The sequence below is a fragment of the Mesoplodon mirus genome, assembly GCF_964341445.2.
Source record: "Mesoplodon mirus genome assembly, chromosome: 6".
NCBI classification, from domain to species: Eukaryota; Metazoa; Chordata; class Mammalia; order Artiodactyla; family Ziphiidae; genus Mesoplodon; species Mesoplodon mirus.
In genome coordinates this window covers 36018278-36045738 of record NC_138982.1, presented here as the reverse complement: position 1 = coordinate 36045738, position 27461 = coordinate 36018278, and the positions used below count along the sequence as shown (strand labels likewise).

The 27461-nt window shown below is 46.4% G+C and overlaps 2 protein-coding genes across 3 annotated transcripts in view; one reads left to right on the top strand and one right to left on the bottom strand.

Moving 5' to 3' along the window:
• The window catches only part of APOD (apolipoprotein D), a 79727-nt gene extending 64937 nt beyond the window's left edge, over positions 1-14790 (bottom strand). For both annotated transcript variants that reach the window (XM_082626052.1, XM_082626053.1), the window contains exon 1: positions 14191-14790. The gene's annotated coding sequence lies outside the window, so the exon portion shown is untranslated. The remainder of the gene's footprint in view (positions 1-14190) is intronic.
• Positions 14425-27461, top strand: part of BDH1 (3-hydroxybutyrate dehydrogenase 1) — a gene marked incomplete at its 3' end in the record, with an annotated part of 32426 nt that continues 19389 nt past the window's right edge. Inside the window, 2 exon segments of the mRNA XM_082624313.1 lie at positions 14425-14504; positions 20755-20881. Coding sequence (XP_082480439.1) covers positions 20799-20881 — 83 coding nt within the window. The 5' untranslated portion in view covers positions 14425-14504; positions 20755-20798.

Below are 27461 nucleotides of genomic sequence, written 5' to 3'. Positions count from 1 at the left end.
AGTGAGAGGCCCACGTAAAGCAAAAAAAAAAGAGCTAGCCATGGAGGACTTCATGCCTGGGTAGAGATCATCTCTTTGGGCCTCTCTCAGAATTGGGGGTGTTGATGTTTACTTAGCGCTGGGAAGGATTGATTTTAAGTTGTTTTCCTAGTAACAGAAAAGCCCTCTGATCCACTGCCCACGTCAATGAGACTAGGCCAGGTCAGGGCCAGAGTTTGTTCCTAAACCTGCAGGGCCTTTTGCATGAACCAGGGGCTGCTGACCCATTGCTGCCCAGCTGGCAGACTTCTAGGGAAATCTACAAAGGAAGCACCTATGTGACATATTTTCTCCAGGGTTTCTGTAGGGTTCCTGCCACCTTAGAAATGAAGAAGGAGAAAAATCTGGCAGCAAATGGCTGAACAAAATTCCACTGAACTGGAGAGAAGATTCTTGGTTGTGTTGCCCAGTGCCTACACACTGCCTGCATGTGACGGATTCTCAGTTGCTGTCACTGATTGAGGCAAGGTTGTTATTGGATGCATCTGAGAAATTTTACAGAGTACCGTTTTTGTTATTGTTTTAATTATGTGAGTACTAAATGCACTGACAACAAAGTAAGAGGTGTAAAAACTGCCCCCCATCAATCCCTGCCCTTCTAATCGGAGGTAGTTACTTGTAATAGTTTCTTGTAATTCCTTCTGGAAAAATTTTTAACAAATGTAAGCATAACACACACACAGTTGGTCACACTACATAAATATTAATTTGCTTTTCTCACTTAAAATATATATTGAAGATCTTTCACACCACCCTAACCTATTTAATGGCTGCAGAATATATTTCAGTGCATGAGTGTACCATAATTTAGTTACCCATTTGCTGTTAGATATTTATATTGTTTGCAGCCTTTTGATTTTATAGTGTTATAGTGAAGATAATTGTGCATACGCCATTGGGCACTTCTACAAATAACTCTAGATGATTCATTACTAGAAATGGAACTGCCAGGTTGAATTTTAGAGGATACTGCCAAATTGCTCTCTCCCTCAAATTTATTTGAAACAACTATTGTATGAATCTGCCTATTTCCCTATATCTAGCACCTCCCTAGGACCAGGGCCAGAGGATCCCTGCCATGGGCCCCAAGCTGTAGAAAGCTCCATTCTGGCTCTCCTCTGGTGGTGACCTTCGCACAGGGCATGGGCTCTATTGGGTCAAGGGGGTGTGCCCACCTAAAGCCCACACACACACCCCTTCTTGACCATGCTCTGGGTATCTGAGACCCTAGAATTTCTTTCCCAAAGAGCCCTAAGCCTCTGGGGACTGCATAGGCCTCTTCCCAGACCCATCTTCCAGAATGCATATGGCTGATACACTCATCCTTAGGCCCTAAGGTGGCCAAGGGGTAACCATATATGGAGTGTAGAGGGAGCTTGGATGTGTGGGCTGGGTGCACACACACACACACACACACACACAGAGCGTAAGGCATCTCACAGTGGAGGATGGAGCTGGGGTGGGAAAAGAAGGGGCAGCTATGAACTAGGGGCTGGGTGCCATCTTTGGTGCAGAAGTCTGAGGAGTATAAGAAGTCTAAACTTGAACCTGGCCTTTTAGATTATGAATGAGATATATTAGTTAAGGTAAGAGAAAAAAATATTTGATGGTTTACTTGTAGTTTGTTTGTTGCATTTGTATTGTTGCTTTAACCCTGCAAACGTTAAGGGTGGGTCACTTCCAAGTTTTTAATCTCTGCCAAGCTTTTGGGGTGGGGCGGGGGGGAATGGTATATGCGATGGGCATGTCTTTAAAATTAGTAATGATGAGCACATTTACATGTTTCTCAGCCATTTTTCTGTCAACTACCATTCTGTATCTTTGTTCCTTTCTTCTTTTTTCTTTTCTTCCTTTTTCTATCTTTATCTTATTTATTTGTAAATGTTCTCTTGTGTATTAAGGTAATTAGCTCTTTGTTACCTGTGCTGCACATGTATTCTCTCTTTTTGTCATTTATCTTTTGATTTTGTTTAGGGTATTTTCTCTTTTTTTTTGCCAGTGTTTAAACATTTTCTGCTTTCATATGTATCTATCATTTTTCTTCTTTTCTCCTCTTTCTTTTTAATGGCTGTTGTTTACATGCTATTTATATGTTTTTCCAAAACCTATCTTACTCTAAGATCTTTTTTTCCACAAAATGCTTTATTTACAAAACATATATACTGAATATTATACATCAGGCCCTATCACCATGGAAACAACTCCAAAGCAAAGGCAGGGAGGGCTAGCGAAAGTGATGCCCATAGAAAGGGCAGAGCTCTGTCTCTTGGCCAACCTTCCACTTCAGAAGGAAAACTTCCCATTAGCGCCTGGGAGCGTGTGGTGGGCTTACAGCCCACAAAGACTGAAGGCCTAGAGGGGAGTGAGGTGAAGGGGGGGACTGGTTGCTCTGCTGGGGCTTACGAAACAGATGCTGCTGGGAACGGGTGGGAGGAGGAATGGACACCCAGTATCCGGCAGGGGGCGCTGGATGAGTGCAAGCTAGAGGGGGAAGCAGCAGCTCACAGGGTCTTGGGCGCTCCAGGCCCAGAAAGTTCTGAAAATCAGGGTAAGGGGGTCAGGTCGTGTCTTGACACCAGCAAGAGCAGTTGCTTGAGCTGGTAGCCACTCTGCCAGCCACGTACCACCTTTCCCACACCAAAGAGGAGCTCCTACTCAACCTTGTGTAGCTTCTCAGCAGGGCTGTAGCTGCACACGGGGAGCAGGTGATGATGAAGCCGATCCACCTGCTTTTTCTTCTGGACGTACATTACCACAGCCCCTACTGCCCCTACCAGAGTGATGAGGAAGAAAGGCTCCCACACACGGCCCCCCATGGAGTCACTGTTGACCTGGGTGGGCATTGGGACTGCGGTGTTACTCATGACATCAACAGCCAGAGGACTGGGTAGTCAGCCTGGGAAATAGTGCCTCGGGAGGGCGCCCCCACTGGGCTCTCTTCCGCCACTGCAGCCCCAACAAGAATGCCCTGGGTTGGCTCCTGGACCTAAGATAAACAAAACAAAAAACTACATATGCTTTTTCCCCCAGCAAATTTGGACACATACACTGCCTCCTGAGCCAGTCAAAGATCAGCTTCAGAGAGGAGAGATGGAAGGCAGAACAGAAAAAAATATTTGAAGAATAATGGCCAAAATATCCCCAAATTTGATAAAAGCTATAAACTCACAGATCCAATAAGTTCAATCAACTCCAAAGCATAAGAAACATGAAGAAAACTACACCAAGGAACATCATAATCAAATTGCTCAAAATCAATGATAAAGAGAAAATCTTAAAAGTGGCCAAAGGGAGAATGAATACAGGATGACAGCAAATTTCCCACCAAAAAAAAATGCAAGCAAGACAGCAGGGGAGCATCTTTAAAGCACTGCATGAAAAAAAATCAAACCTGTTAACTAGAATTCCATAACCAGCACAAGTATCTATCTTCTAAACAGAGGTGAAATAAAGGTTTTGTTTTCAGACATACGAAAGCTGCAGGAATTCATTACCAGCAGACCTGCACTACAGGAAAGGTTAAAAGAGGTCCTTTAGGCAGAAGGAAAATGATACCAGGTGGAAATATGGATCGACACAGAGAAATGAAGAGCAGCCACATGGGTAAATATCGAAAATCTTTTTCCTTATTATCTAAATCTCTTTAAAAGACAATTGAGTGTTTAAATAAAAATAAGAACAATGTAGCGTAGGTTTTAAAGCGTATGTAGAGGAAAATGTAAACAACACAGCAGAAAGTTCAGGAGGGGAGAAATTAAAATAGGCTACTGTATGGTTCTTATATGTGTATTATATCACTTGAAGGTAAATCGTGCTAAGTTAAAGATATATGCTATCAACCTTAAAGCAGCCTCTCCTTAGCCTTTCAGTTTACTTTCTACAAACTACGCACGTTAATTTAGTGATCACCTATTTTTACTTGGAAAAAAAAAAGAACTTTTGTAAACAGGTAAATGTAATGTTTGAGCTACCTTCCCACCAACTTGCACTGTCATTGGGGTCATCGATACAGTCCTGTAACAGCTAACTCACAATGTAAAGGCAGTGTTTATTTACTGACATTAGGAACTAAAAATGGGCAACTCATTTTGCTTCAGGTTTCATTCTTTTTATCTCCTTGTTTCTCTTGTTTTTTTCTGTCTGTTTTTCCCACATAGGGGATTATAGAATCTCAGCCCTCTGGGAGATGAGTGGCTTCCAGTAGGTGAAGTGTTGGCTCAGGTGTCTGAGTTCTATTTGTGGGGTTGGAGAGACCCTGGAGGCAGGAACAGCCTGAAAGTCATGGGTGAAGGTAGAAGGTCCCAGGGAACGGACCAGGTGGCGTGAACTGCTCACTGGGGCTAACGGCAGAACAGCCAGACATATCAGGCTGAAGATTTAATTGTGGTTTGGATTCTCACTAATATGCCTCCTGCTCTTGTCAAGATCACCAATGATCTCCATGTGTTACATTCAGTGTAACATTCAACTCCCAGCCTCATGTTTTGACCTATCAGCAGCCTTTGAAGGCTGATCACTTCTGCCTCTTTAACGCATTTCGTTCACCTGGCTTGCAGGGGATCACTCTTTCTTGGCTCTTCTCCTACCTCCTGCCTGTTCTTTCTTCGTCTCCTCTGCCGGTTCCTTCTCTCCTCCCTGGCTTTTAAATATCAGAGGGTCTCAGGGTTCAAATCTAGGGCCACTTCTTTTCTCTATCCACATTCACTCCCTTAGTGATCTAACCCAGCTTCAGGAATTTATTTTTTCCAGCCCAGATTTCTTCCAGACTGCATTCCACACTCCACCTCTCCCTTTGGGTATGTAAGCATCTCAATATTCACATGTTCAAAACTGAACTCTAATCTTCCACTTAAAATCTGCTCTCAAATGTCCCCCCTCATCTCAGTTAATGAAACTACATCTTTCCAGTTATTCAGGACAAAATCCTCAGAGTCATCTTTGACATCTTTCTCTCTCTTACCCTTACATCCCATCTGGTAGCAAATCCTGCAGACTTTATCTTCAAAACATTCAGGATCAGGCCACTCCTCACACCTCTGCCGCTACCAGCCTGGTCCGAGCCACCTTCATCTCTCTCCTAAATCATTCCAGCTGGCTCCTAACTGGTCTCCCTGCTTCCGTCCTTGACCGACTTCAGTCTATTCTCAAACGGCAGTCAGGAATTCTCTCAAAATCCAGGATAAGTCATGTTACTCCTCTTCTCCAAACCTTCCAGTGGCTCGCATCCCAACCGATAAAGCCGAAGTCCAACGTCCCCCGTAATCCTGCCCCAGCGCCCTCTGACTGCAACCCCACCCGCTTCTCTTCCTCTCATTGGCTCTGCTCCAGCTACCCCGGCCTCCTCGACCTCCCTGCGCTCCCGGAACTCACTGCGCATGCTCACGCCTCTCTTGCCCTTGCTGTTCTCTCTGTGCAGTTGCTATTCCCCCAGCAAGGCAGAGTTAGTTACTCTTGAGCTAATGGAGCGGAAGCTTCCCGCCCTTCACTTCCACAGGCCTCTCTAAGGCCTGCACCTACTTTTATACTGATAAATTTATATTGTTTTTCTTAAAAAGGGTCTCAAAATTGTATAAACATCAGGTCCACAAACCTTGGATCTATTCCTGTTCCCCAGACATCTGCATGGATTGCTCCTTTACCAACTTCAAGTCTTCGTTCAAATATCACCTTTGGAATGAAACTATTTAAATTGTACCTCCCTCTCTTCCTGTCTGGCAACTACCCATCCTCTTTTCCTACTTTATGTTTTCCCTTAGCACTTACCCCCTTGGCAATACTAAAATTTGTTTATCTTGTGTATTATCTGTGTCCCTCACTAGGATTTAAGCTCCATGAGAGCAGGGATTTTTATGTGCTTTGTTCCCAGGCATATCTCTGGTGCCTAGAGCAAATGGTAAGCACTCAAACATTTTTTTTTGTTGAACGAATAAAGCTCAGTTTTTGGAGTGAGGGAGTGGAATAAGCTAATTTGTATTTGTGGACTCAGAAAGAAAGGCAGCAGCACCCTGGGAGGAGGACAGAGGTAGGAGGACTGGAAAGACAGGTGGCTCTGCATTCATCCAGGGCCTGACACTACAAGACTGGTGTTTGGTCTGGATGTGCTGGGGCCAATAGGGTGTGGATATTCTGTGAGGGGCAGATACCTAAAGGCACGAAGAGGTTTGAGGGCCCACTTCTGCTCCATTGCCTCTAAGGCACCTCCCCATGGAAAGATGCTCCACTTCTGAGTCCCTCTGCTTCAGAGACTTCTCCCATGATAAGAAGTCCCTCTTGGGCTTCCCTGGTGGCGCAGTGGTTGAGAGTCCGCCTGCTGATTCAGGGGACGTGGGTTCATGCCCCGGTATGAGAAGATCCCACATGCTGCGGAGCGGCTAGGCCCGTAAGCCATGGCTGCTAAGCCTGCGCGTCCAGAGCCTGTGCTCCGCAACGGGAGAGGCTACAACAGTGAGAGGCCCGTGTACCGCAAAAAAAAAAAAAAAAAAAGAGAAAGAGAGAGACACAGAGAGAGATTGATTTTAAGGAGTTGGCTCACGTGTAGAGACTTGGCAAGTCCAAAATCTAGGTTATGCTGGTAAGGTAGAGACACAGGGAAGAGTTGCAATTTGAGCCAGAGGTAGTCTGCCAGCAGAATTCCTTCTCCTTCTGAGGAGGTCAGTCTTTTTCTACTAAGGCCTTCATTTGGTTGGATGAGGCCCACCCACATTATGGAGGGTAATTTGCTTTACTCAAAGTCCACTAATTTAAATGTTAATCTCATTCAAAAACAATTTCACAGAGACATTTGGGATAATGTTTGACCAAATATATGGGCACTGTGGCCTAGCCAAGTTGACACATAAAATTAACCATCACAGGGCTTCCCTGGTGGTGCAGTGGTTAAGAATCTGCCTGCCAATGCAGGGGACACGTTCGATCCCTGGTCTGGGAAGATCCCACATGCCGCGGAGCAACTAATCCCATGCGCCACAACTACTGAGCCTGCGCTCTAGAGCCTGTGAGCCACAATTACTGAGCCCGCGTTCCACAGCTACTGAAGCCCACGTGCCTAGAGCCCGTGCTCCACAACAAGAGAAGCCACTGCAATGAGAAGCCTGCGTACCGCAACGAAGAGTAGCCCCTGCTCGCCGCAACTAGAGAAAACCCGTGAGCAGCAATGGAGACCCAACACAGCGATAAATTTTTTTAATTAAGTAATTAATTAATTTAAAAAAATAATAAAATTAACCATCACAGTTCACTCCCTGTCAACTTGGCACCCATATACATCTCCTTAGACCACACTTATTCTCCAAATAAAGACAATACAAGGTCGAAATTCAAACTACATGATACAACTCTCCTGTATACAACTAAAAATGCACTAACACTTTCCCCGAAAGAGGACACAGAGTCCTTGGGTGATGTTCACTCTTCTTGATGTCCCATAACTTAAATACTACGATGTGAAGTTAACAATAGTATGATATATGAGTCAAAGTATCTCCTGTTACATGATAAGGGGATAAGAGAGAAAAGAAAGGAAAGATATTACACACACATATTCATAACAAAATAAGGAAGAAATACTCATGACAATTACAGTCCTTATTCTGCAACTGGTCACATGGTTGTACCTGGTATTTATAATTACTATTTGCCACTGCCCATTCCATATTACCTTTGCCCTCAGCAGGTCATGGTTCTTTACCATGTTTGGGTGGGGTGACCCAAACTTTATTTATGAAGAGTCTAGACCATTAGTAGTACTGCCTGAATTCAGCTGTTGTAATTTTCCATTGACTTTAATTACAAGGTATGGTAATACTAAGAAACACCCTGAAGGGATCTCCTGTGTTGCATACATACTCTTCCTCACCTGACTGTGATGTTTAAGAGGTATGTTTTGGTCCTACCTTCTTGCAGCTGACCCTGTCCAAAGCAATCTTACAATCTTTCTCAGGTCCTGATTCTGGGTTATGCTCAGGGAACTCTCTGGATAGTTCTCATTCTGTTCAGGCCAGTTCCTATGCTCATTTATGCCCACACATCCTGGCAGGGAGAGCTCACTGTGGAGTCAGCTGGAGCTGCCCTTTGGCATCATTTTTTCTTATGCATCCCTAGGCAGTGGCATCCACCCTTGATTCTCCACTTGTCAGAGGGCCAAACTCACAGACATTTTAAGCTTAAAACAAACAGTTATGAAGCTGAACTTTGCCTATTCAGCGACAAACACACAAACATCAGAACTCTAAATATTGTATTTTATCATTAGTTGGCCTTGCTTATCATATGAATGTGAGAGTTTCCCTTCCCAGCTAAAGACAAGCATTGAAATAATACACATAAAGCCTGGAAGAGGTTTCCAGGGGTGTCTATTACATCTTATCAACTGAGAATTAAGAGGATTCCAGGTGTATCTGGCTTGTATCTCGCCTGGACCTGCGTGCTGATAGTGCTGAGGGAGCCTTGCTACAGCTGGCCAAGGTGAGCAAATGCTGAGCGTGAAGACTATCCGCAGAAGGAAACCCTTCCAGTCTTGGGAGGAGCCTGGTGTGAAGGGAGGGCGTTGGGGAGGAACAAATGGGTCTTTTTCTTTTTTTTTTGGTGAGCTTTTAAAATTAATTTATTTCAGAACAAAGGTAATTATAAAGTGAAATCCTCTAGTGAGCAACATAGAAACATTGTTCTGTGTTCATTAATTTCTAGATATTCGATATTGGTCTTGTCTCACAATTTACTGTTAGAGAAATTGCTAGCAAGAGAATATCCTTGTGCCATTTGTGTTGAAAAGAAAATAAGACTAGCAAAGTGAATCTGAAGTATAACCTTCTCAACAAATAGGCCTTTGGAAAGAGGTACTGGCAACCCCAAAATGGGAAGCAGCAGCTTTGTAATTTGATTTCCCTTTTGAAATAATAGGCTCTGTCCCTGGTAGCAACAAGCAGAAAATATAAATAATACACATTCATTGGGGAAAAAAATGAAATGATATTAATCAAAATAAGCATATGGTTTTAAAAATGTTTATTATAACATATTAACTATTATTTAAAAAATAGATTTGAAGTTCAGAAAATTAAATCAGCTTTAAGGGTTGAGAATTTTATCCCATATTTTTGTCTTTCAAAGTTTATATGTTCAATTAGGACCTATAATTTCTTTCCCTAGTTGAGTGCATCAGATCTTGGCTTCTGTACTGTACTCACTGAAAGGAACTTCAATGTAACAAAGCAATTCCAGCTTCTGTTAAGATTACTCACAAAACAATGCCCAACTGGTTATAAAAAATTCTGGACTCCAAATAGCCTTATAAACTGGGATTTTTACCCGTTTTGTCAAAGCAAGAACCTTAGAACAGTTGGTGGTGTGCTAAAAGAAAGTCTTTGGAGTGGGACAGACTTGTGTACACTCTGTCTCTGCTACTTCCTAGCTGTGTTGCTATGGACAATTATTTGACCTCTCTGGGCCTCAACTTCCTCAGATGGAAAATGGGGATAATCTTAGGTCACTTTTAGGACTGCTGCAGAGATTAAGTGAAAAAATGCACACAAAGCACTTGGCATAGTGTTTGGTATGCAGCGATCAGTCGTTAGCTGCTAAATTGTATTACTTGAAGACAGGGACCCCGCACTGGGTTATCACTGCATCCTCAACACAAAGCAAAATGCCTGGGATCTAAGGGCTTGATCAAGCTAAGCTGCATGAAGGAAGGAGTTTCATGCAGTGCTGTAGCTTGGGGTGGATGGGCAGAGGTGGGGACACAGTTGTTTTTTTATTTCCTCATACTTTTCTCTCTTCAAAGGTCCCAATTACCTCAAAATAACTTTGGTTAAATTTCCAAACTACTCCCCCCTCTGCAATACACACACAGAAAGAAAAAAACCCACAACTCTGTGGCTTAAACAAACAATCATTTTAGTTAAATACATTAGAGTCAAGAGACAGAAAGGGAGTGGGGATATGGGTGTCCGATACACCCCTTTTTTTCCCCATAAGGTCCAAGCCCTCGTTCTACTTGCTTATTCACTGCAGGGAGAAGGTTGGGCCTCCACTTCTCATCCATGGGCAGAATTCAGTGTTATAGTCATGTTAGGATCCAGGGTTCTTCAGCACACTAGATTCTGAGCATCAGTTTGTTTAGAATAGTACATTGGGCTTTTTCGTTCCTTCACTGTTAACTATAGAAAAAGCTACTTGACACTTCTAAAATTCTGCAGATTAAGGACATGCTTTCTAGCCAAAAAAAAAAAAAAAAAAAATTTTTTTTTCAAAAGAAAATTCAGTTGCATTAAACAAACGGAAGATCTGTAATGTTTGGGATAGTAAATGGTGTTGTGATTCTCTATCCCCCAGTAGAACTCAGCACAGAGCGCTGCACTCGTGGGCTCCTGGAGGGTTCCCACGTGGCTGGCTAAGCACAGGATTTAACTTGTACCATCTGGTGTTGGACACAACACTGAAGACAGAGAAGAGCAGGGGCATTCAGAGATGGGGCAGGGCCAGATATAGCAGGGGAGGGCTGGGGCCTAGGAAGATGAATAATTAGTCTGAGCTGGGATTCAAGAAGGGTGTGAGCTAGGAGGCAATTAGGAGCTGATAGAGGGACAGGAGCAAACACTGTGGCTCTCTGGACAGGAGTCTATTTCAAGGGGGAACCCAGACTAAGCCAATGGTTAATCCAAAAGAGGCATCTCAGCCCACCTTTCAAGGTCCTTCTCAGCAAACCTTTCCCAAGTCTGCTAACGAGGAATCCATTAGGAGGGGGATCTTTTGAGGGGACTTCATTCTGAGAGTCTTTCAGGATGCTACCTTTCTACAGATCCTGTCCTGAAGCCTCACCAGAACTCCCACTACACTTACAAGTCCCTCTTTTAGAAGACTTACAGGGCTTCTAAGGATTCATTTAGCTTATGTACATGTCTCATTTCCCTTCTTGAAGGCTGGGACTAAGGGCTCTTTCCTCCCAAACCTAGCTTAGTAATTTGCAACAGCACCCTCTTGGTATTGAAATGAGATGAAGTGTGCTAGGTGCCAAAGACCCTGGCCTGAGACCTTGTATCTGGGCAGAGGAACTGCTTTTACAGCGGGGGCAAGGGGGAGAGGGAGGGCAAAAAAGGGACGTAATCTGGGCACATGCTGTGTTGGGAGTGACCTGGGTCCCACCCTGTCTCTGCTTCCATGTTCAACCCCAGAGCTGAAAGTTTCTCGTTTCAAGGTCAGCAAACAGGACCTACCTTGGAAGGAGGGAAAACGTTTAAGGTAAGGCCGAGAATGGCTTTGTCCAATGCTAACCTAGACCCAGCCCTTTAGCTGGCCGTGTCTCCTGGGAGTCTCTGATACTTCCAGCCTGCCCCCGAGAGTTTATTAATGATGCCCTAAAGGGCAGGGCAGCAGGGCAAAAAAAGAGCAACAGCTCAAACAGAACACATGGATTCCTCATTAGCAGACTTGGGAAAGGTCTGCTGAGAATGACCCCCAAAGTTGGGCTGAGATGCCTCTTTGGGGTTTTTTGGGGGTTTTGGGGGTCTTCTTTGTGTGTTTTTTTAAAAATTTATTTTATTCAAGTATAGTTGATTTACAATGTTGTTAATTTCTACTGTTCAGCAAAGTGATTCAGTTGTACATATATATACATTCTTTTTCATATTCTTTTCCATTATGGTTTATCACAGAATATTGAATATAGTTCCCTGTTGAGATGACTCTTGGATTAACCATTGGCTTAGTCTGGGTTCCCCCACCCCCAAAACAAACTCTGAACACATTCTTTTTCATATTCTTTTCCATTATGGTTTATCACAGAATACTGAATATAGTTCCCTGTTGAGATGACTCTTAGATTAACCATTGGCTTAGTCTGGGTTCCCCCCCCCCCACCAAAACAAACTCTGAACAAGAACTTGTTCAGAGTGCATCCTACCTTCATGATACAGGTAGTTTATTTTGGGAACGAATCCTGAGGAACAGGAGTGGAGGATTTGGAAGAGTCAAACAGTCAAGGCAGGAAAGCGAAAGGCAATCCAAGGGTGCATTATTGAGCTGATCAAGTTGGGCACACTGTGGGCAGCCAGGGGTCTATCATCTTAGGTGCTGTACAAAACGTACCTCAGAACTGCCCACTGGAAGAACGGAAGAGTGTAATAGTTCTCCACCAGCTCCTGTCTGCCTTGGTCAAACGTTGTCCTAGGACGTGTTAATTCCTTTGCACTTCCAAGTTTATGCATGTGTCAAAATGGGCTTGGGCTTCCTGTAGGGGGCCCAGGCTGCAGTGACAGAGAAGCCCCGAGAGGACAAGATACCAGGTACAGCTGAGGCAAGGTGCTCTCAGGTTTCACCTGTATGCAGCTGGTTGCCAGAGCAAAACTGGAATAAAAAGTGGGGCTGGGAAGGTGTGAGGTCAGCCACAGGTGGAGTCGGATATAACCGTAGACAGATCAACTGTCTTGTCCTTGTCTTTCATGAATAGAACTTTATTTCCATTAATTCTCAGTCCAAAGTCAGGATCTATGGTTTTCCTAGGTGGAAATATTAACTCTTCCTTTAGTTAACTGCTTTTCTAGCAATGCATAACCCTCAAAGTGTAACCTGGTGACCCAATATAAGGATTTATGTTATGGCCATGGCATGCTGTAACAGTGACTATTCTGAAACACAGCACTGATGCAAGCTTGAGTCTGTCTGTGAAATGGGTACAGAGAACCAAGTGCATCCTACCTTCATGATTCTCCTGGTCTTCAAAGCTCTACATGCCGGGAGCCAGAGATAAGGAAGATACAGACTCAGCCTTCAAGAAGCTCATGTAACGGAGCTGACAGGTTTCTTTAAAGCCCCACCAGGCCCTTCTTTCCTTCCTGTTTTCATCTGCCTGGTTCCTTTCCAATCAGCCCTTCTCTATAATTTGACCTAAACATAGCTCTGCCACTAATTTGCCCTGATAGGTTCCTTCTCCTCAGCTGGTTTCTCATCCTGGAAACTTGGCAGGGGAGCCTGATCTGTGGCAGATTGGCCTCCGATGTTCCGTTGTTGAAACTCTGGGAAGCTGTGCTATTCTTAAATTATTTTTTAAAATCGTAGGAAGAAAATTTTAAATAAATTTCATCTGATCAAAAGACAAATTTAAAAACAAACCAACAAACCAACCCACCCCAATGAGCTCCAAAGACAGCAAGTAGGCGTAGGACCTGGAAAGGCGTCTCAACCTCACCGGGTTTCCCCACTTCCTGGAGCGGCACCTCCACCTCCCTACCCGCAACCCGCGGGGTGAAATCGTTCCCCGCTCGTTCCAGAACCAGGATGGCGGTGGAGGAGATCGGAGCGCGGTTTAGACCTAAAATGGGCGGCAGTGGGTTAATCCCGGGCTCGGCGCCTAGCGAATAGAAGTACCCTCTGCGGGAGGAGGGCCAGGCCTGACACCGCAAGGCGAAGGAGGCGGCGCAGAGGTTCCCCGCCCCTGCGCCGCCCGCCGTCGGGCTCCGCCCCGCGCGGCCCTACAGAGCAAAGCCCCTGTGCGCAGGCGCACCCCGGCAGCTGAGGCTGGAGGCCGCAGGAGTGGGAGCCAGTAAGGCGCTTCGAGAAGGAAACGGCGGTAGCGCCCGCTGGTACAAGACGCGAGCGCGGGTACCTGCGAAGCGCCAGGTTCCGGCGAACACACCAGCTGAGCCCTCAGCAGCTGGAGCACCCGCGCCAGTTTGGTTTGGGGTAAGAGGAGGGGTCCGTATCTCTGCAGCTCGGGCGTGATGAGCCGGCGCCCCTAAACCGGCGTGATGCTCGGTTTGGTTTGGACTTGCGCTGCCCTTTACTAGGGTCTCGGGGATGCGAGTGGAAAAGGGGGCACCAAGTCCTGTAGGCTGGGCCCTGCGGCCGCGGCCGAAGTAACGGTGTAAAGATGGACCGATCCCGCCCAGAGCCGTCTCAACCCCAGGTGATCCTCATCCTCCGCCCTCCCGGGCCTTCCGTCCGTGCTCCGGGAGCCCAGCCTGACGTTTATTATTCAGAAAATGTGATTGTCAGGGGGAGGCCTAGGTTGAACACGCGGCCCCGAGTCTCCCAGGTGAAACCCTCAACACTTATCCTTCTTTGCCGCCGCATTTTACAGAAGACGAGCCCAGCCCCGAGAAGGGAAGAAACCGGCCGAGCCAGAGGCCGAGTCAGGGCCGAAGCCAGTAGTCCTACCTTCTAGCCTGAGATCTAGGCACTGCTTCCTTCCTCACCGCATCTCTCTGGGTTTGCCCGCATCCCTCGTCCTCCTGCCGCGTCCTCCACGGGGCTCTGTTCTCGGGGGCTTGGTTGTGGGGGGAGGGGGAGTGCTTCCTCCCCTCAAGCTGCGCCCTCGGGAAGGATGCTGGACAGCAGTCAGGCCGCCGGTCCAGTTTCCTCGAGCACGAGCTGAGCCGGCTGTTACTGGAGGACCGCAGAGGCCGCAGGACCGGGGGAGGAGGAGGACCGAGCAAGTTGGAGGCGCCGCGGGAGCAGGCGGGAGATACTGGGTTGGTGGTGGGCCCGCGGCCGGGGAAGGCCGGGAGCCTCTGCCGCTCACAGGTGCGGGAACAGCTCAACTTGGTCTGGGCGGTGTGGTCTCAGCCAATGGGAGCGTGGCTCGGGCCGAGCCCCCTCGACTCCCAGCCTCTGGTCTGCCGGAAGGGGCTGCGGCCCTGCGATTGGCCCGGACGCGGGGCTGCCAGCGCGCTTGGCGAGTTGGCGCCGGCGAGCCTCGGGCGTCCCGCGCTCTGCCTGCCCGCTGGGGCGACGCGTCAGAGACAGGGACCCGGGCGGTCTGCGCCCTGCTAGGGGAGGGTTTGGAGCCGCGCGGGACGTTGAGCTCATTTGAGCTCTGCGTGTTTTTTTCCAACCAGTCTGCCAAAATCTGCCCAGAGTCAGCTGATGCAAAGTCCCCGTCTAACCCTGCCAGTGGTTACAGAGGCACACCTTTCGTTACGGTGGGCTTCCGGCTGCCAGGATCCTTTAAGATGCATCAAATATCCTAGCACTTTCTACCAGAGCGTTGCAGCCCGGCCGTGCCCAGGGCATATACCCGTGGCGGGCGAGGAAGCTGAACTTTGAAATGAGTGTAGCTCGCATAGTCTCTCACTACACATTTACAGAGTGGCTGCTTCCTGTCAGACACCAGAGTAGTCATTCTGGATGAGCCAGAGGTCAATGAAACAATCCAGGTTGAGACTGGTGGTCAGATGGCGGAGCGGGGTGCTGTGAATGGTTATAAGCAGAAATACCTCTAATACTACCCGGCCTAGGTTAAGTGCTATTTCAGAGGCACATAAGGAAGCAGTGAAAATGCAAATATGGAGCGCAGCGTCTTAACCACTGACCTGCTAGGGAAGTCCCGCAACAAGAGATTGATTTTTGATTTAGGGGATCAGGAAAGGTTTCTTGAAGGAGGTTATTTGAATCAGTTAGGGCTTAGTGGATAACGGAGACCTCAGATTTGGTATAGGATGAGCAAGGCACAAAAATTGGAAAGTACAGGGCTTATTGAGAGATGGTGTAGCAAATGGTATAATGAGTAGATGAGAGAAGTGTAGTTGGAGATATGATTTGGAGGGGCCCGGTGAGGACCAGGATGCTGGGCTTGTACGCTCTGATTTGAAATGTGGTAAGCGCTTATGAATAGGATGGCTCCTTAAACTGTCAGTTGTACTAATGTCATTTTTTTACATCTGCATGAAAAATCTTGGAAATATCTTTGATTCTTCCTTCTTTCATAGCCTACATTTAATTGGTCAGTAAATCACAGTGGGCTTCACCTTCAAAACACAGCCAGACTCTGACCACGTCTAATTAGCTCCATGGTTTCCACCGGGGCTGGCAGCCCTTTTATTTATGTCCAGGAATTACCTCTTCACGTTCTGCTGGAGTTCTGCAGTGCACAGCCTGCGTGGCTGTACATTATGGTCCTGGGTTACTGCCATAGCTTCTAAATGGTCTCCCTGCTCCTGCCCTTGTCCATCCTCAGTCTATTCCTAACCCAGTGAGAGTTATCATTTTAAAATAGAAGCCTGATATGGTATTCCTCTGCTGAAAACTCTCTTAAGTCACTCAAATATTATGTGCCTACTGTGTACAGGTCTGACTTGAATTTGGTAGGCAAGCCCTGTTCTCCTAGGGATGGGATGCCTGCTTAACCTGGTGGTTGTAATTATGGCCATTTTGATAGCTCTGGTAACACTTGGGGAAGGACAGATGTTTCCTTGACAGAAGTGGAGAGGGAGAGGCTTCTGTTCCTGTTATCATTATGAGGTCTACAGTGTGGCATTCTCAGAATATCAGGCAAGCTTAAGAATTAATGATAATGATCTGCAGAAAGAACCTGCTTTCAGTGTGTTTTCACCAATATTGTTTTGGCTGCAACTAACAGAAACATTAAGCATGCTTAAATCAACACAGAATAAAGACATCACGTGCCTTACAGAGCTGAAGACAGGAGGGCAGCTGGGTCTCAGGAGCAGGAGGCTCTGTTGTTTTTTTTCTCTCTTCTTCACTTCCATCTCTGCTTCTTTCTACATGTGTGCCTGACTCCTTTCTCTCTTTGCAGATTGGCTTTCTCCATCTCTCTCTCTGGCTTCAGGCTCAAATGTCGCATAGCTGCCCACCCCCCTCCCCCCAACTCCAGCAACTAGATCACTTGTCTCTACCCCACACAGGCTGCTTTGCATACTTTCACAGTGCCAGGGGACAGAATGATGGATTCATCTGGGGTCAGGTGTCTCTCCCTGACCCACTCTTCCATGGCCAGAGGGTGGGGGTGGGGGGGTCTCACTGTACAACTACAGCTGCAGAGGCCAAATCCTGTGGGCAACAGGCAAGTCTGAAAGGGACAGGGATCAGCTGAGCAAGACAGACACACGAAAGATGGCAACTGCTGAGAGTGTGATGTGTTCTCTGAAGAGAAATGGCCATCACCTAAGTCTAATCTGGTGGCTGGTGGCTAGTGTCTAGTGTCAGACTAATCCAAGTGTCTGCATTAGGTTTGCCTTCGCTGAACTGGGCTATAAAGTTAAATCCTTGGCTTTTATTGAAGGTCTCTGTTAGAGGCAGCCATATAAAAGTCACTTCTGCATTTACGATAAAATGGTAGTGGGAATGTCACCTACAATATCATTTGGTGTTCCTGTATAATGTCTTTAGACTTTTGTTTCAGAATAGTTCTCTCTCTAAGGGATAATAGGCATCTTATCTGAATAAAGACTTTAAAACTTGTCAGGTTTCCTTTTTGCCTCAAGGAAGCCTCCAAAAACTGTAGTTAGCACGTATAGCTGAGCTGAGCTGAGCTGGAACTTCTAGGCAAGATTATGCTAAGTGATCAGAAGGGAAATAGCCAAAGGATAATAGACATCTATTTGGTAAGAGATCTCAAACCCTAATGCCCACAGTGTCCAGGCAGTTAATAGAGGTGATGTGGGTAGGCTTGAGATAGTAAGTGAAAACGTTTTGTTATTGTGTTCAAGCATAACATAGCTGCCTCGTTACATTGCCTTTTAAAACACTAGGCAGGCCAAACAAAATAGCCAAGTAGAGTATGTTGGAAACTGGCTGCCAGTTGTCAGACCTTGGAGTCTCACACAGGTTACGGGCTTTGAGCGCCTCAGTGTGGTGTCCCTACACAGGATGGTTCTTAGCTTAAACCCAGCTCACCCTCCCCGGTGAAACAGGACCTCCCTCTCCCACTTGGTAGTACCAAGGCCCTTCCAGACTTCATGTCCAGAAACTTGAGTTCTCTTTCTGGCCTAAGTCCTGCCTCCTGAATTCCTATTTGCTGCTGATGCCCCGCCTCTTCTGAGGATGTCAGTACTGGGAATGTTTGCCACTTACAGGGGAGACCTTGACCCTGACCCACAGGAATGCAGCCAGCTGTGTCTTCTGCAAGATAGTATTGTCAGAATGCAGCAAGTGAGCCCAGCATCAAGACAAGGGTGCACACAGGTTGTTTTTTTTTTTCTTTTGGAGAGGGAGTGCTTTCTGTGGGCTCCACGTGGGGTTTGCATCGACAATGGAAAGGAGGTGCCCTTGAGAGCAGACCTAAATGTTCTCAGAATTAGAAAAGTTTCTCCCAGATTCCAGAATACGACGTGAACATCTTGCTTTTGTGACAGTATCATATAGATTTGATCACCCCGGAGCAGCTGATTGAACCCAGAGCTAAAGAGGTGGTCCCCGCCCTCACAGGGGCTCTGCCTGTCCCCTTGCAGCGCCCGCCTCCCACCGCCATTTCTGTTTGCAAACCAAAAGGCAACTGAGTGGCATTTCAAGTTTGAGAAACTAATGTTTACAGAGACTAAAGCCCAGCACAAAACATTGAGATGACAAACAGCCCTGATGAGTACAGGAATTCCACTGCCTATAGCATTGTGTTTGGGGTGAAAATAGCAACATATTTAAGGAACGTAAAAAAGTAGTAGAAGAAAAAGATATCTAAAATTCTAGCTTTTTTTTTTTTTTTTTTTTTTTTGCGGTACGCGGCCCTCTCACTGCTGTGGCCTCTCCCGCCGCGGAGCACAGGCTCCGGACGCGCAGGCTCAGCGGCCATGTCTCACGGGCCCAGCCGCTCCGCGGCATGTGGGATCCTCCCAGACCGGGGCACGAGCCCGTGTCCCCTGCATCAGCAGGCGGACTCTCAACCACTGCGCCACCAGGGAAGCCCTCTAGCATTTTTTATATGAGAGATTACATTGTGAACAGTGCATTATTAAAGGGGCTGAGTTTTCATGCAATTTAGGCTATTTTGACGCCAGTGCTTTTAGATATTGCTGACTCAAAGGAAAATAAAATTAAAAGCAGCTCTCTGGAGAGACATTGAGGCAAACACTGAGGCATTCTGTGCCACAGGCATTGAGCAGAAAGGATGGAAAGCGATTGAATTACAGACGACTGGATTTTAAATCACCCAGTGGTGGTGACCTCGGACTCCAGTCCTGGAGGGAGGAGGCAGAGATGTCTGTGCTCAGCCAGCCGGTCAGTACTTGGGAGGGGTGCGGGGCACCCACATCATGGGCCTGTGCCTTCCATGAAGGGCCAGTCTGTGTGTGGGGATGGGGGTGGGGTTCGAGCACACAGCTCACCCCCACTCAGCAGGGACTCACTGAGTGCCTCCTTCGTGTCAGGGTCTTCCAGGCATGGGGGATTCAGTGGTGACTAAGATGGACAAGGTGCCTGGCCTCACTGAGCTTATGATCTAGAAGGGGGAGATAAGTAAAGAAACAAGAGAATCTTGGATTGAAGGGCAATCTTATGGAGAGCAACCCCTGTGTGTTGCATGGGGGGTTGGCCAGCCTCTCTGAAGTCAGAAGGGTCCGAAGGACTCAGCCCTCTAGAGAGAGGAAAGGCAAGGTCCACGGCCCTGAGGCGAGAAAGAGCTCCGTGTATGTTCAGAAGGTCAGCGTGGCTACAGAGCAGTGAGCACAGGGGAGGGGGTACCAGATAGGAAGGGAGGCAGAGGCCAGCTCCAAAAAGGCATGGAGAGGAGGCTTTTAGTCAAGGGAGTCACGTACCTGACTGGTGTTGGAAAGACCTTTCTGGCTGCAGTGCTGAGACTGGAGTGTGGTGAGTAGGGGCCGGAGCAGAAGCAAGAGCCTACTCACAGTCCAGGAAGGATCACGCAAGACACAAGAGCCCTATTTGTTTTCCTCTCCTGAAGATTAAACAGATGAAACACCGCCACCTGCCTTCTGCAGTAAATACTGTGGTTGTTGGCTAGTTAGTGAACTTATCACAGACGCACTGGCTGATCAGATTAGGGGCGGCAGCAAAATGGCAGGGGAGGAGCTGCCTCAGGCACAACCTTGTTACTGTTAAGGGCAGTATAACAAACCACAGGCAGGTGTGCAAAGAGAGACTTGGACGGTTCCCCAGAAAAAGAGCAACAGCTCCCAGGGCTGGGATTGCCTTGCTCAGCTCCCTCCCTACCTCCCTTTCCTTCCCTTAGGCCAGGAGGAATCACTAGAGGGGAATGAACCAGAAGAGGAGGACAACTAATGCACACACCCATCTACAACTCATAATAGGAAGCTAGTCACTGTGCTGAGTAGCCTTACTGACACATGGCCTTGCTGCAACAAGTTTGATTTAATGTGGAAAGGGAGTGGTAGGGTGGTGGGAGAGACCGTGTGGGTGTGGGTGTTTTAATTTAGGTTGATTAGAGTGTGTCTCATTTTGTAGCTTCAGTCTCCATGCTATGATGAGTTACTGATGAATTCAGCCCCAGAGCTGGACCCTGTGTGGTGGGGTAGAGAAAGGTGGAGAGCTGAATCAAAAGATACCTGGCCCAGGACTGAAAAAGCTGCCTGGGGGCATGTGGGTAAATTGAGATGGACGTTTTGCTGGATATGGGGAACACTGAGAATGGGACTCATGGAGCTGGAATCCCTGAGGAGGCGGGACCCTGGGCACCCCAGTGGTTGCTGCACAGCCTAGTTTGTGGGTCACTGGTGCTACACCCTCCTCATGCTACAAAAGGGTGATGACTCACCCAGGGTTACCCCATGAGTTGGTGGCACAGCTGGAACCAGAACCCAGGTTTCTAGATGTCCCAGCCTCCTGACTCTTTTCATCACATGAGGCTGTAGCTTGAGAGGAGGGTGGCAGGCGGGGACTGCCTGGTGCCTTGACTGAACCTGGGTCAAACAGAGCCCACTTTAACTTTCACAACCTGGAAGGAAAGTGGCCCCTTCTGCCTAAACTTCTGAAGGCAGCAACACAATGCTGAGGACACATTTTGTGTTTCAGAACCCACCCGGAGGAGCCTGGCCATTCTGCCTCTTGTGGCCACTATGCTGACTGCCCGCTTCTCCAGACCCCTGTCACAGCTCCCGAGGAAAACCCTGAATTTCTCTGATAGAGTAAATGGAGCAAGGTAAGAAAATGAAGGGTGGAGGTGACCTTGAGGGTTACACTTTCTGGGCAAAGCAGAGCTCTTCACACATAATAAGGCTTGACTCTCAAAGGTGTCCTTCAATACCCGCTGTCCACCAGCAAAGGACACTCAAAGGTGTTGTCGGAAGACAGAGACCTTCCCATGTCACACAAGGCACAGAAGAATATCTTTCATCAGATTTTTTTTTAACTTTTTATTTTGAAGTAACTCTACACTTATACAAAAGTTGTAAAAACAGTCCAAAAGTTTCCCGTAACCCCTTTGCCTAACTTCCCCAAGTGTTAACATCTTACAAAACCATAGTGCAGTCATCCAAACCAGGAAATTACCACTGATATAATACTATTAACTAATCTGCAGACTTATTCAAATTTCACCAGATGGCCCACGAATGGACATTTTCCTGGTCCAGGATACAAACCAGGGTTCCCAGTACATTTAGTTGTCATGTCTCCTTACTCTCTTCCTGTCAGGGGCAGTTCCTCAGTCTTTGTTGTTCATGACCTTAACACCTTGGAAGAATGTCTCTCAGTGTGGGCTGTGGGATATCCTCGTGTTTAGATTCAGGTTTGTGTGTTTGGAAGAATCCCACTCAGGTGAGGTGGTGCCCTTCTTAGTGCATCACATCAGGAGGCACAGATCTCATTACTTTAATCACCTGGTTAATGGCTCTTTTAAAATCTCGCACGTGAAACTATGGTTAACTAAAATGTCACGAGACTTCACTGAACTGGGTGATTTAGAGAAAGCATTAAGTACAAAGTAAACAAGCAGCTCTTCTTCTTTGAGAGCTTCTGGAAATTGCCTTTTCCAAGGGAATTTAGTGTGCTCTCCTACCTCATTTTCTTCTTTTGCAGCTAGAGCAGGGAAAAAAATAATGCCCTTTCTTTTATATTTGAGAGGAGCGAAATCAAGTGGCAGGTTAAATTCAAAGACCCAGCAGCTAGAAAATTGATGGTTATTTTCTGTGCCAATAAATATACCTAGAAGAACCTGCATTGAGGTTTTTAGCAGCATTTGCTTAAAAGCAGCATTTCCACAGGATACAGAAGCTTGGTTGGAGGTGAGGCTTCAACTGCTGGAGGACACCATATAAGAAGAGTTGATATCCCATCAAAGAGGGAATGGAGCTTGGTTCTGTTAAAGGGCTTTTGAAAGAAGATTTGCTGTCATTTTTTTCAGTGAATGACTCACAGAAATGGTAAAATCTGTCTCAAAAATGGCTTTCAGAGTTTTCTGGAGATTTTTTATGGAGGAGAAAATAATCCCAAAGGAAGTTTAAATACTTTTACAAAGATTTTATCCTCAAAGGGAGTGGTACAACCATTCTGTACCCATACAAACATTCTTTTTTTCACTTTAGTACAGTATTCAATAAATCACATGAAATATTCAACGCTTTATTATTTTAAAAAATTAAAGGGAAGTAAGGCATTAGTCAAGCTTCTGGCTCATTTGAAGGGACAGAAAGGCTATCCCAGGAGACTCTGAGTCTTCTGGAAGGATTGTAGAAATCACCTGGTTAGGCTAAGGGGTTGGGCACAGCGTGGTCAGGGGCAGAGCTGAGTCAGAGTGCATTAGCTGTCCTCCAGGAAGAGTTGTCAGCAGAGGTCAGGGAGGGAGACCCAGATATGTGAGGTGGAAGGAATGGTGGGTGATCACTGTGCCTGGATCAGACAGGAGGTCTTTGGGTGGCCCGATCATTTTGCTTGAATTTCAGTTGGAAGGGGCCTCATGCTCCAGTCCCCACCTGTGGGTGATCCTTTGATCTCATCCTTAACAAGTGACCTTACAGCCTCTATTTGAATATCTCCAGCCATGGGGCAGTCAGTACCTCTCACAGCATACCTGTCTTTGGACAGTGCTATTATAAAGTCCTTCTTCATACCGGGCAGAAATCTTTCCTCTGTAAATGCCACCCCTTGTTCCTGGGTCTGCCTTCTGTATTCATACTGAACAAGTTAATCTCTTATCCCTGGGGATACTGTGCCACCCTAATACCCCTGCATGTTTTTTCATTGCTCATCTCCCATGGTTTTCCCACTCAGCATCCAGGTTTCCCACCTGAATGATGCCCATTTGACCTGTGCTCTTTCTTGAGATGTGGTGCCCCAAACAGAACACCACCCTCCCCTACCCTACATGGCCCAGAGCAGCAGTCACCCGGTACACAGCACCTGTCCAGATGAAACCTCCCCAGAAGTGGCCAGATGCGGTCCCTGCCCTGACAACTTGCTCCGCTTGCTGGCTCTATACAGCCCTCAGATTTTGGATTTCTGAAGGCTCTGGCTCTGCCTAGGACACTACTTCCCGGATTCTGGTTACACACACCAGCTGGATCAGCCCCAGTGCTCAGCCCTGCCTGCCCAGGCATGGCGTGTAATACTCCAGGGCAGCCTGACCTGGGCAGAATGGAGAGTGGCCCTTGCCTCCCTATTCCTGTCCAGCCTAGGCTCACATAGCTTCTTTTGGCGGCCACATCACTTGTGATTCGTAGTTGATCAGACTAATTTTTTTTCACAGGTGCTACTGTGTGAGACCTCATTCCTCCCCAGCTGCCCTTGTGTCATCAACATTTGTCCTTCCTAAACCCATCTTGTTAGATTCAGGCTGTCAAGCTGACTCCTGACTCCTCTCAGCAGAAAGCTGGGTAACTGGTTATTGTTGCTGATTCGTGATGAAAGGAACAAAAGGGATAGAGACATAGACTGGAAGGAAGGAAAAGAAGCCAGCATTAATGCCTTGGCCAGCACAGGGTGGTGTCTCAAATGTGGCCCAGTGAGTTCCTGGATGCCAGTGCTCTGGGGACCAGCTGGTTCTTCCACAGGCCTGTGGGGAAATGCCGATTGCAACCTCTCCACCCCATCTGATTGCTCTTCTAGGTTAGGATGGAAATCAGCAAGCTCTCCTCCTCTGAATCTGGAGGCCACCTCTTTGGGATTCACCCCTCGGCAAGTTTACTGACTATCCTGAGTTTAACTTGTACCACCTGTAAGACTGGCATAGCCATTAGAGTAAGTGGTTTGGGTGACCGGTAGTTTGCTGCCACCACAAGACCCTCCTGGGGAGAGGTGACCCTCCAGGGCAATGCTCACTATTTTATATTATGGGATTCAGACTTAACCCCTCAGGGGCATTCTTAGCCTTGATAAGCTAATGTATCAGGACTGCATCACAATTAGAAGGGCAAAGACTTCCAGAAGGCCAGGGCTGGAGAGGTATCAGTGGACCCAGCCTTCTTGTCTCTTTCTGCTCTGTCATCCTGATGGTGGCCCTCACCTCCGAATGCCGCGATGTTCCTCCACCTCCAGCCTCAGTCCAGGCAGGAAGAAGCAAAGCAACACGGAGGAAGGGAAGAGCTGCCCCTGCATCAGGAGAGAAAACTCTCCCAGCAATCATTGCAGACTTCTGCTTGCACCTTATGGGCCAGGGGTAGGTCACATGATTGCTGGGTAGGCGATAGTCTGGAAAGAATTGGGCACGTTGGTACACCAGACAACATTTTGGTAGTGAGACAGATGAGAAGAATAGATACTAGCAGCAAACAGTAGTGTCTGCCTTGGCTGGGCTGTGGCCTAGAGCTGATTTTGTCCCCGGAGATGTTAGGACTTGGCAGTCAAGAGGCTTGAAAAGGAAACCCCATGGGGAAAAAGTCCGTTTTCTCTTTTCCTAAGGCAGCAGTTACAAACTCTGGTTGCAGGTTAGAATCACCTAGAGCGCAGTGGGGAAAAAAATCCTCGTGTCCCACCCCTGGGGACTCGGATTTCATTCATTAGGGGTGAGGCCAACCATGGGAATAGTTTAAAAAGCTTTCTTGGTTGCTTAGTTCTTCTTCAACTATTTTCGGAAGAATTTCAATCGCATACAAAAGTAGATAGTAGTAAATTGATCCCTGGTGTACCTGGGCTTCAACAGTTATCAGCTCATGACCAATCTTGTTTCATCTGTGTTCCTACCCACTTTCCTCCCCTTCCCTCTACTGGATTGTTTCAAAGCAAATCCTGGACATCATGTTGGTGTTTAGGTATCTATTGCTAAATAGTAAGATCTCTTTTTAATAATGTAAGCACATAATCAGCATCGTTTTACCAAGTGATTCTAATAAACAATCAGGGAGGAGAACCTAAGAACAGCTGCTCTGGACCTACATCAACCAGGCCTTTCCCAGTACTGCCTGTACTGGAATCAGGTGTTGGTTTAACATGCAGATTTCCAGGGGCCACCCCATCCTACTGAATCAGAATGTCAATCAGGGATTTGGGAGCCTGCATTTTAACAAGCTTCCCAGGTGCTTGTTAACTAAAGGTAAAGAATTGGGGTGCTAAGGCCTTCCTAGCCCCAAGGCCCCTCTGAACTGAGAAGTAGCCCCAAGCCAGGGATCCCGTGGCACCTGCAGGAGCTGCAAAGTGAGAGAATAAATAAGAGCAGGATGAGGCAGTCCCAGCAGTGGCCAAAGGGAAAGGCTGAGAAACCAAGTGGTGTCCAGGAGGGCACCCCTTTGTCAGCTGGAGCTCCCCAGCAGTGTTCTTGGCCCTCGCCTTATCAGGGTTCTGCCTCTTGGGGATTGGGTGTGGAGGGATGGAGCCTTGTGCTCTCTGGAGAAGTAGAAATATGCCATTGATAGCTGGGTATGAGCAGTAACGCCTGGTATAATATATCCAGAGATAGTCAAGTTTGAGTGGATATATTTGAATATGGGGAGGTGGGTTAGAGAAAATCTGGCAACAAATCAGTTTGAAATAATTTTTTTCTTGCTGTGACCTTTTTGTTACTTTTTAAAATATCAAATAGTGCAAAAGGATGGCAGGGGACAAGGACAGTTCTGCCAGAGACACCTTGTTCTTTTTGTACAGCAAATCCTGGGGTTATGGTAAAACAGTGATTGATTTTAGATAAAGTCATTTAACTAGTTTTGGGTGTAGTGACCATACCACTCTGCTCACTTGTGACCAATGCCCCCACCAGTGGTAGTGTCAGAGAAAGCCAAGTAGGGGCCAGGACTTACATTCTCACCCAGTAGTAATAAGGAACCCTGCCTGCTTGGGCTGGGGGGCGGGTAGAGGAATGTCAGAGGACACCTAGTAGAGACAGAGCTAGGACTTCCTCCACCTCTCAGCAGTAATGAGACCACACACCCCCATACAGTGGAGAGCAGTAGTGAGGCACTCCGACCCCTCACCAATAGCCAGGGAGGTATTGGTGAAGACCCAGTGGGAAGCCGGAACTCCCATCCGTACCCAGCAGTAACTCCTTCCAATTTACTTTATGAAGCTAGTATTAGCTGATTCTAAAACCAGAAAAAGACCGTACAAAACAGAGGACTGCAGACCAATACCCCTCATGAATATAGGTGCCAAAATCCTTAAAATATTAGCCAGTAGAATTCAGCAATATATGAAAAGAATTGTAAGCCATGAAAAAGTGAATTTGTTCCAGGGCTGCAACGATGGCTCGTTGCTAAAAATCAGTTAATGTAATCCAGCAAACTGAAAGCCAAAGAAGAAAAATGCCATGAATCTATTATTGCAGAAAGAGCAAAATTTAACACTCATTTGTGATAAACACTCTCAGAAAAATAGGCATAGATGGAAACTTCCTAAACTTGATAAAGAGCATCTGTGAAAACCATGCAGCTAACATTATATTTCCTGGTGAAAGACTGAATGCCTTCTCCCTAAGATGGGAGCAGGGCAAGAATGTCCACTCTCACCACCGACTCGCCATAGTGCAATAAGGAAGTGCAATAAAGCAAGAAAAGGAAATAAAAGTCATACAGGTTGTAAAAGAAGAAATAAAACTGTCCCTATTTGCAGATGACATGATTGACTACATAGAAAATCCCAAGGAATCCTCAGAGCACCCCTAGAACTAATAAATGAGTTCAGCAGGACACAGGATACAAGATAACACGCACAAGTCAGTGTATTTCTATATGCTAGCAGTGAACTTGTGGATATCAACATCTAAAATAATACTATTTACAATTGCTCAAAAGAATGAGTTACTTAGGTATAAATACAACAAATTATACAAGATTTGTACATTGAAAATGATACAATACTGATGAAAGAAATCAAAGATCTAAATAAATGGAGACCCACACTATGTTCAGGGATTGAAAGACTCAAAAAAGTAAAGATGTTGACTTTCCCTAAATTGATATACAAGTTTAGCACAATTTCTATCAAAATCCCAGTCAGATTTTTATAGAAAAAGACAAGATTGTTCTAAAACTTATATGAAAAGGCAAAGGAAATAGAATAGCAAAAACAATTTTGAAAAAGAAAAATAAGGTGGGAGTGCATAACTCAATGAAACAGAGAATCCAGAAATAAAACCACATGGATATGCCCAACCGTTATTTGACAAAGGTGCAAAAGCAAATCAATGGAGGAAAGATAACATTTTCAAAAAATGGTGCTGGAGCATGGATATTCATAGGCAAAAACAAAAACAACCAACTTTGACTTATCTCACATTTTATACAAAAGTTAACTCACAATGGATCATGGACTTAAATTATAAAACACAAGACTAGGGACTTCCCTGGCGGTCCAGT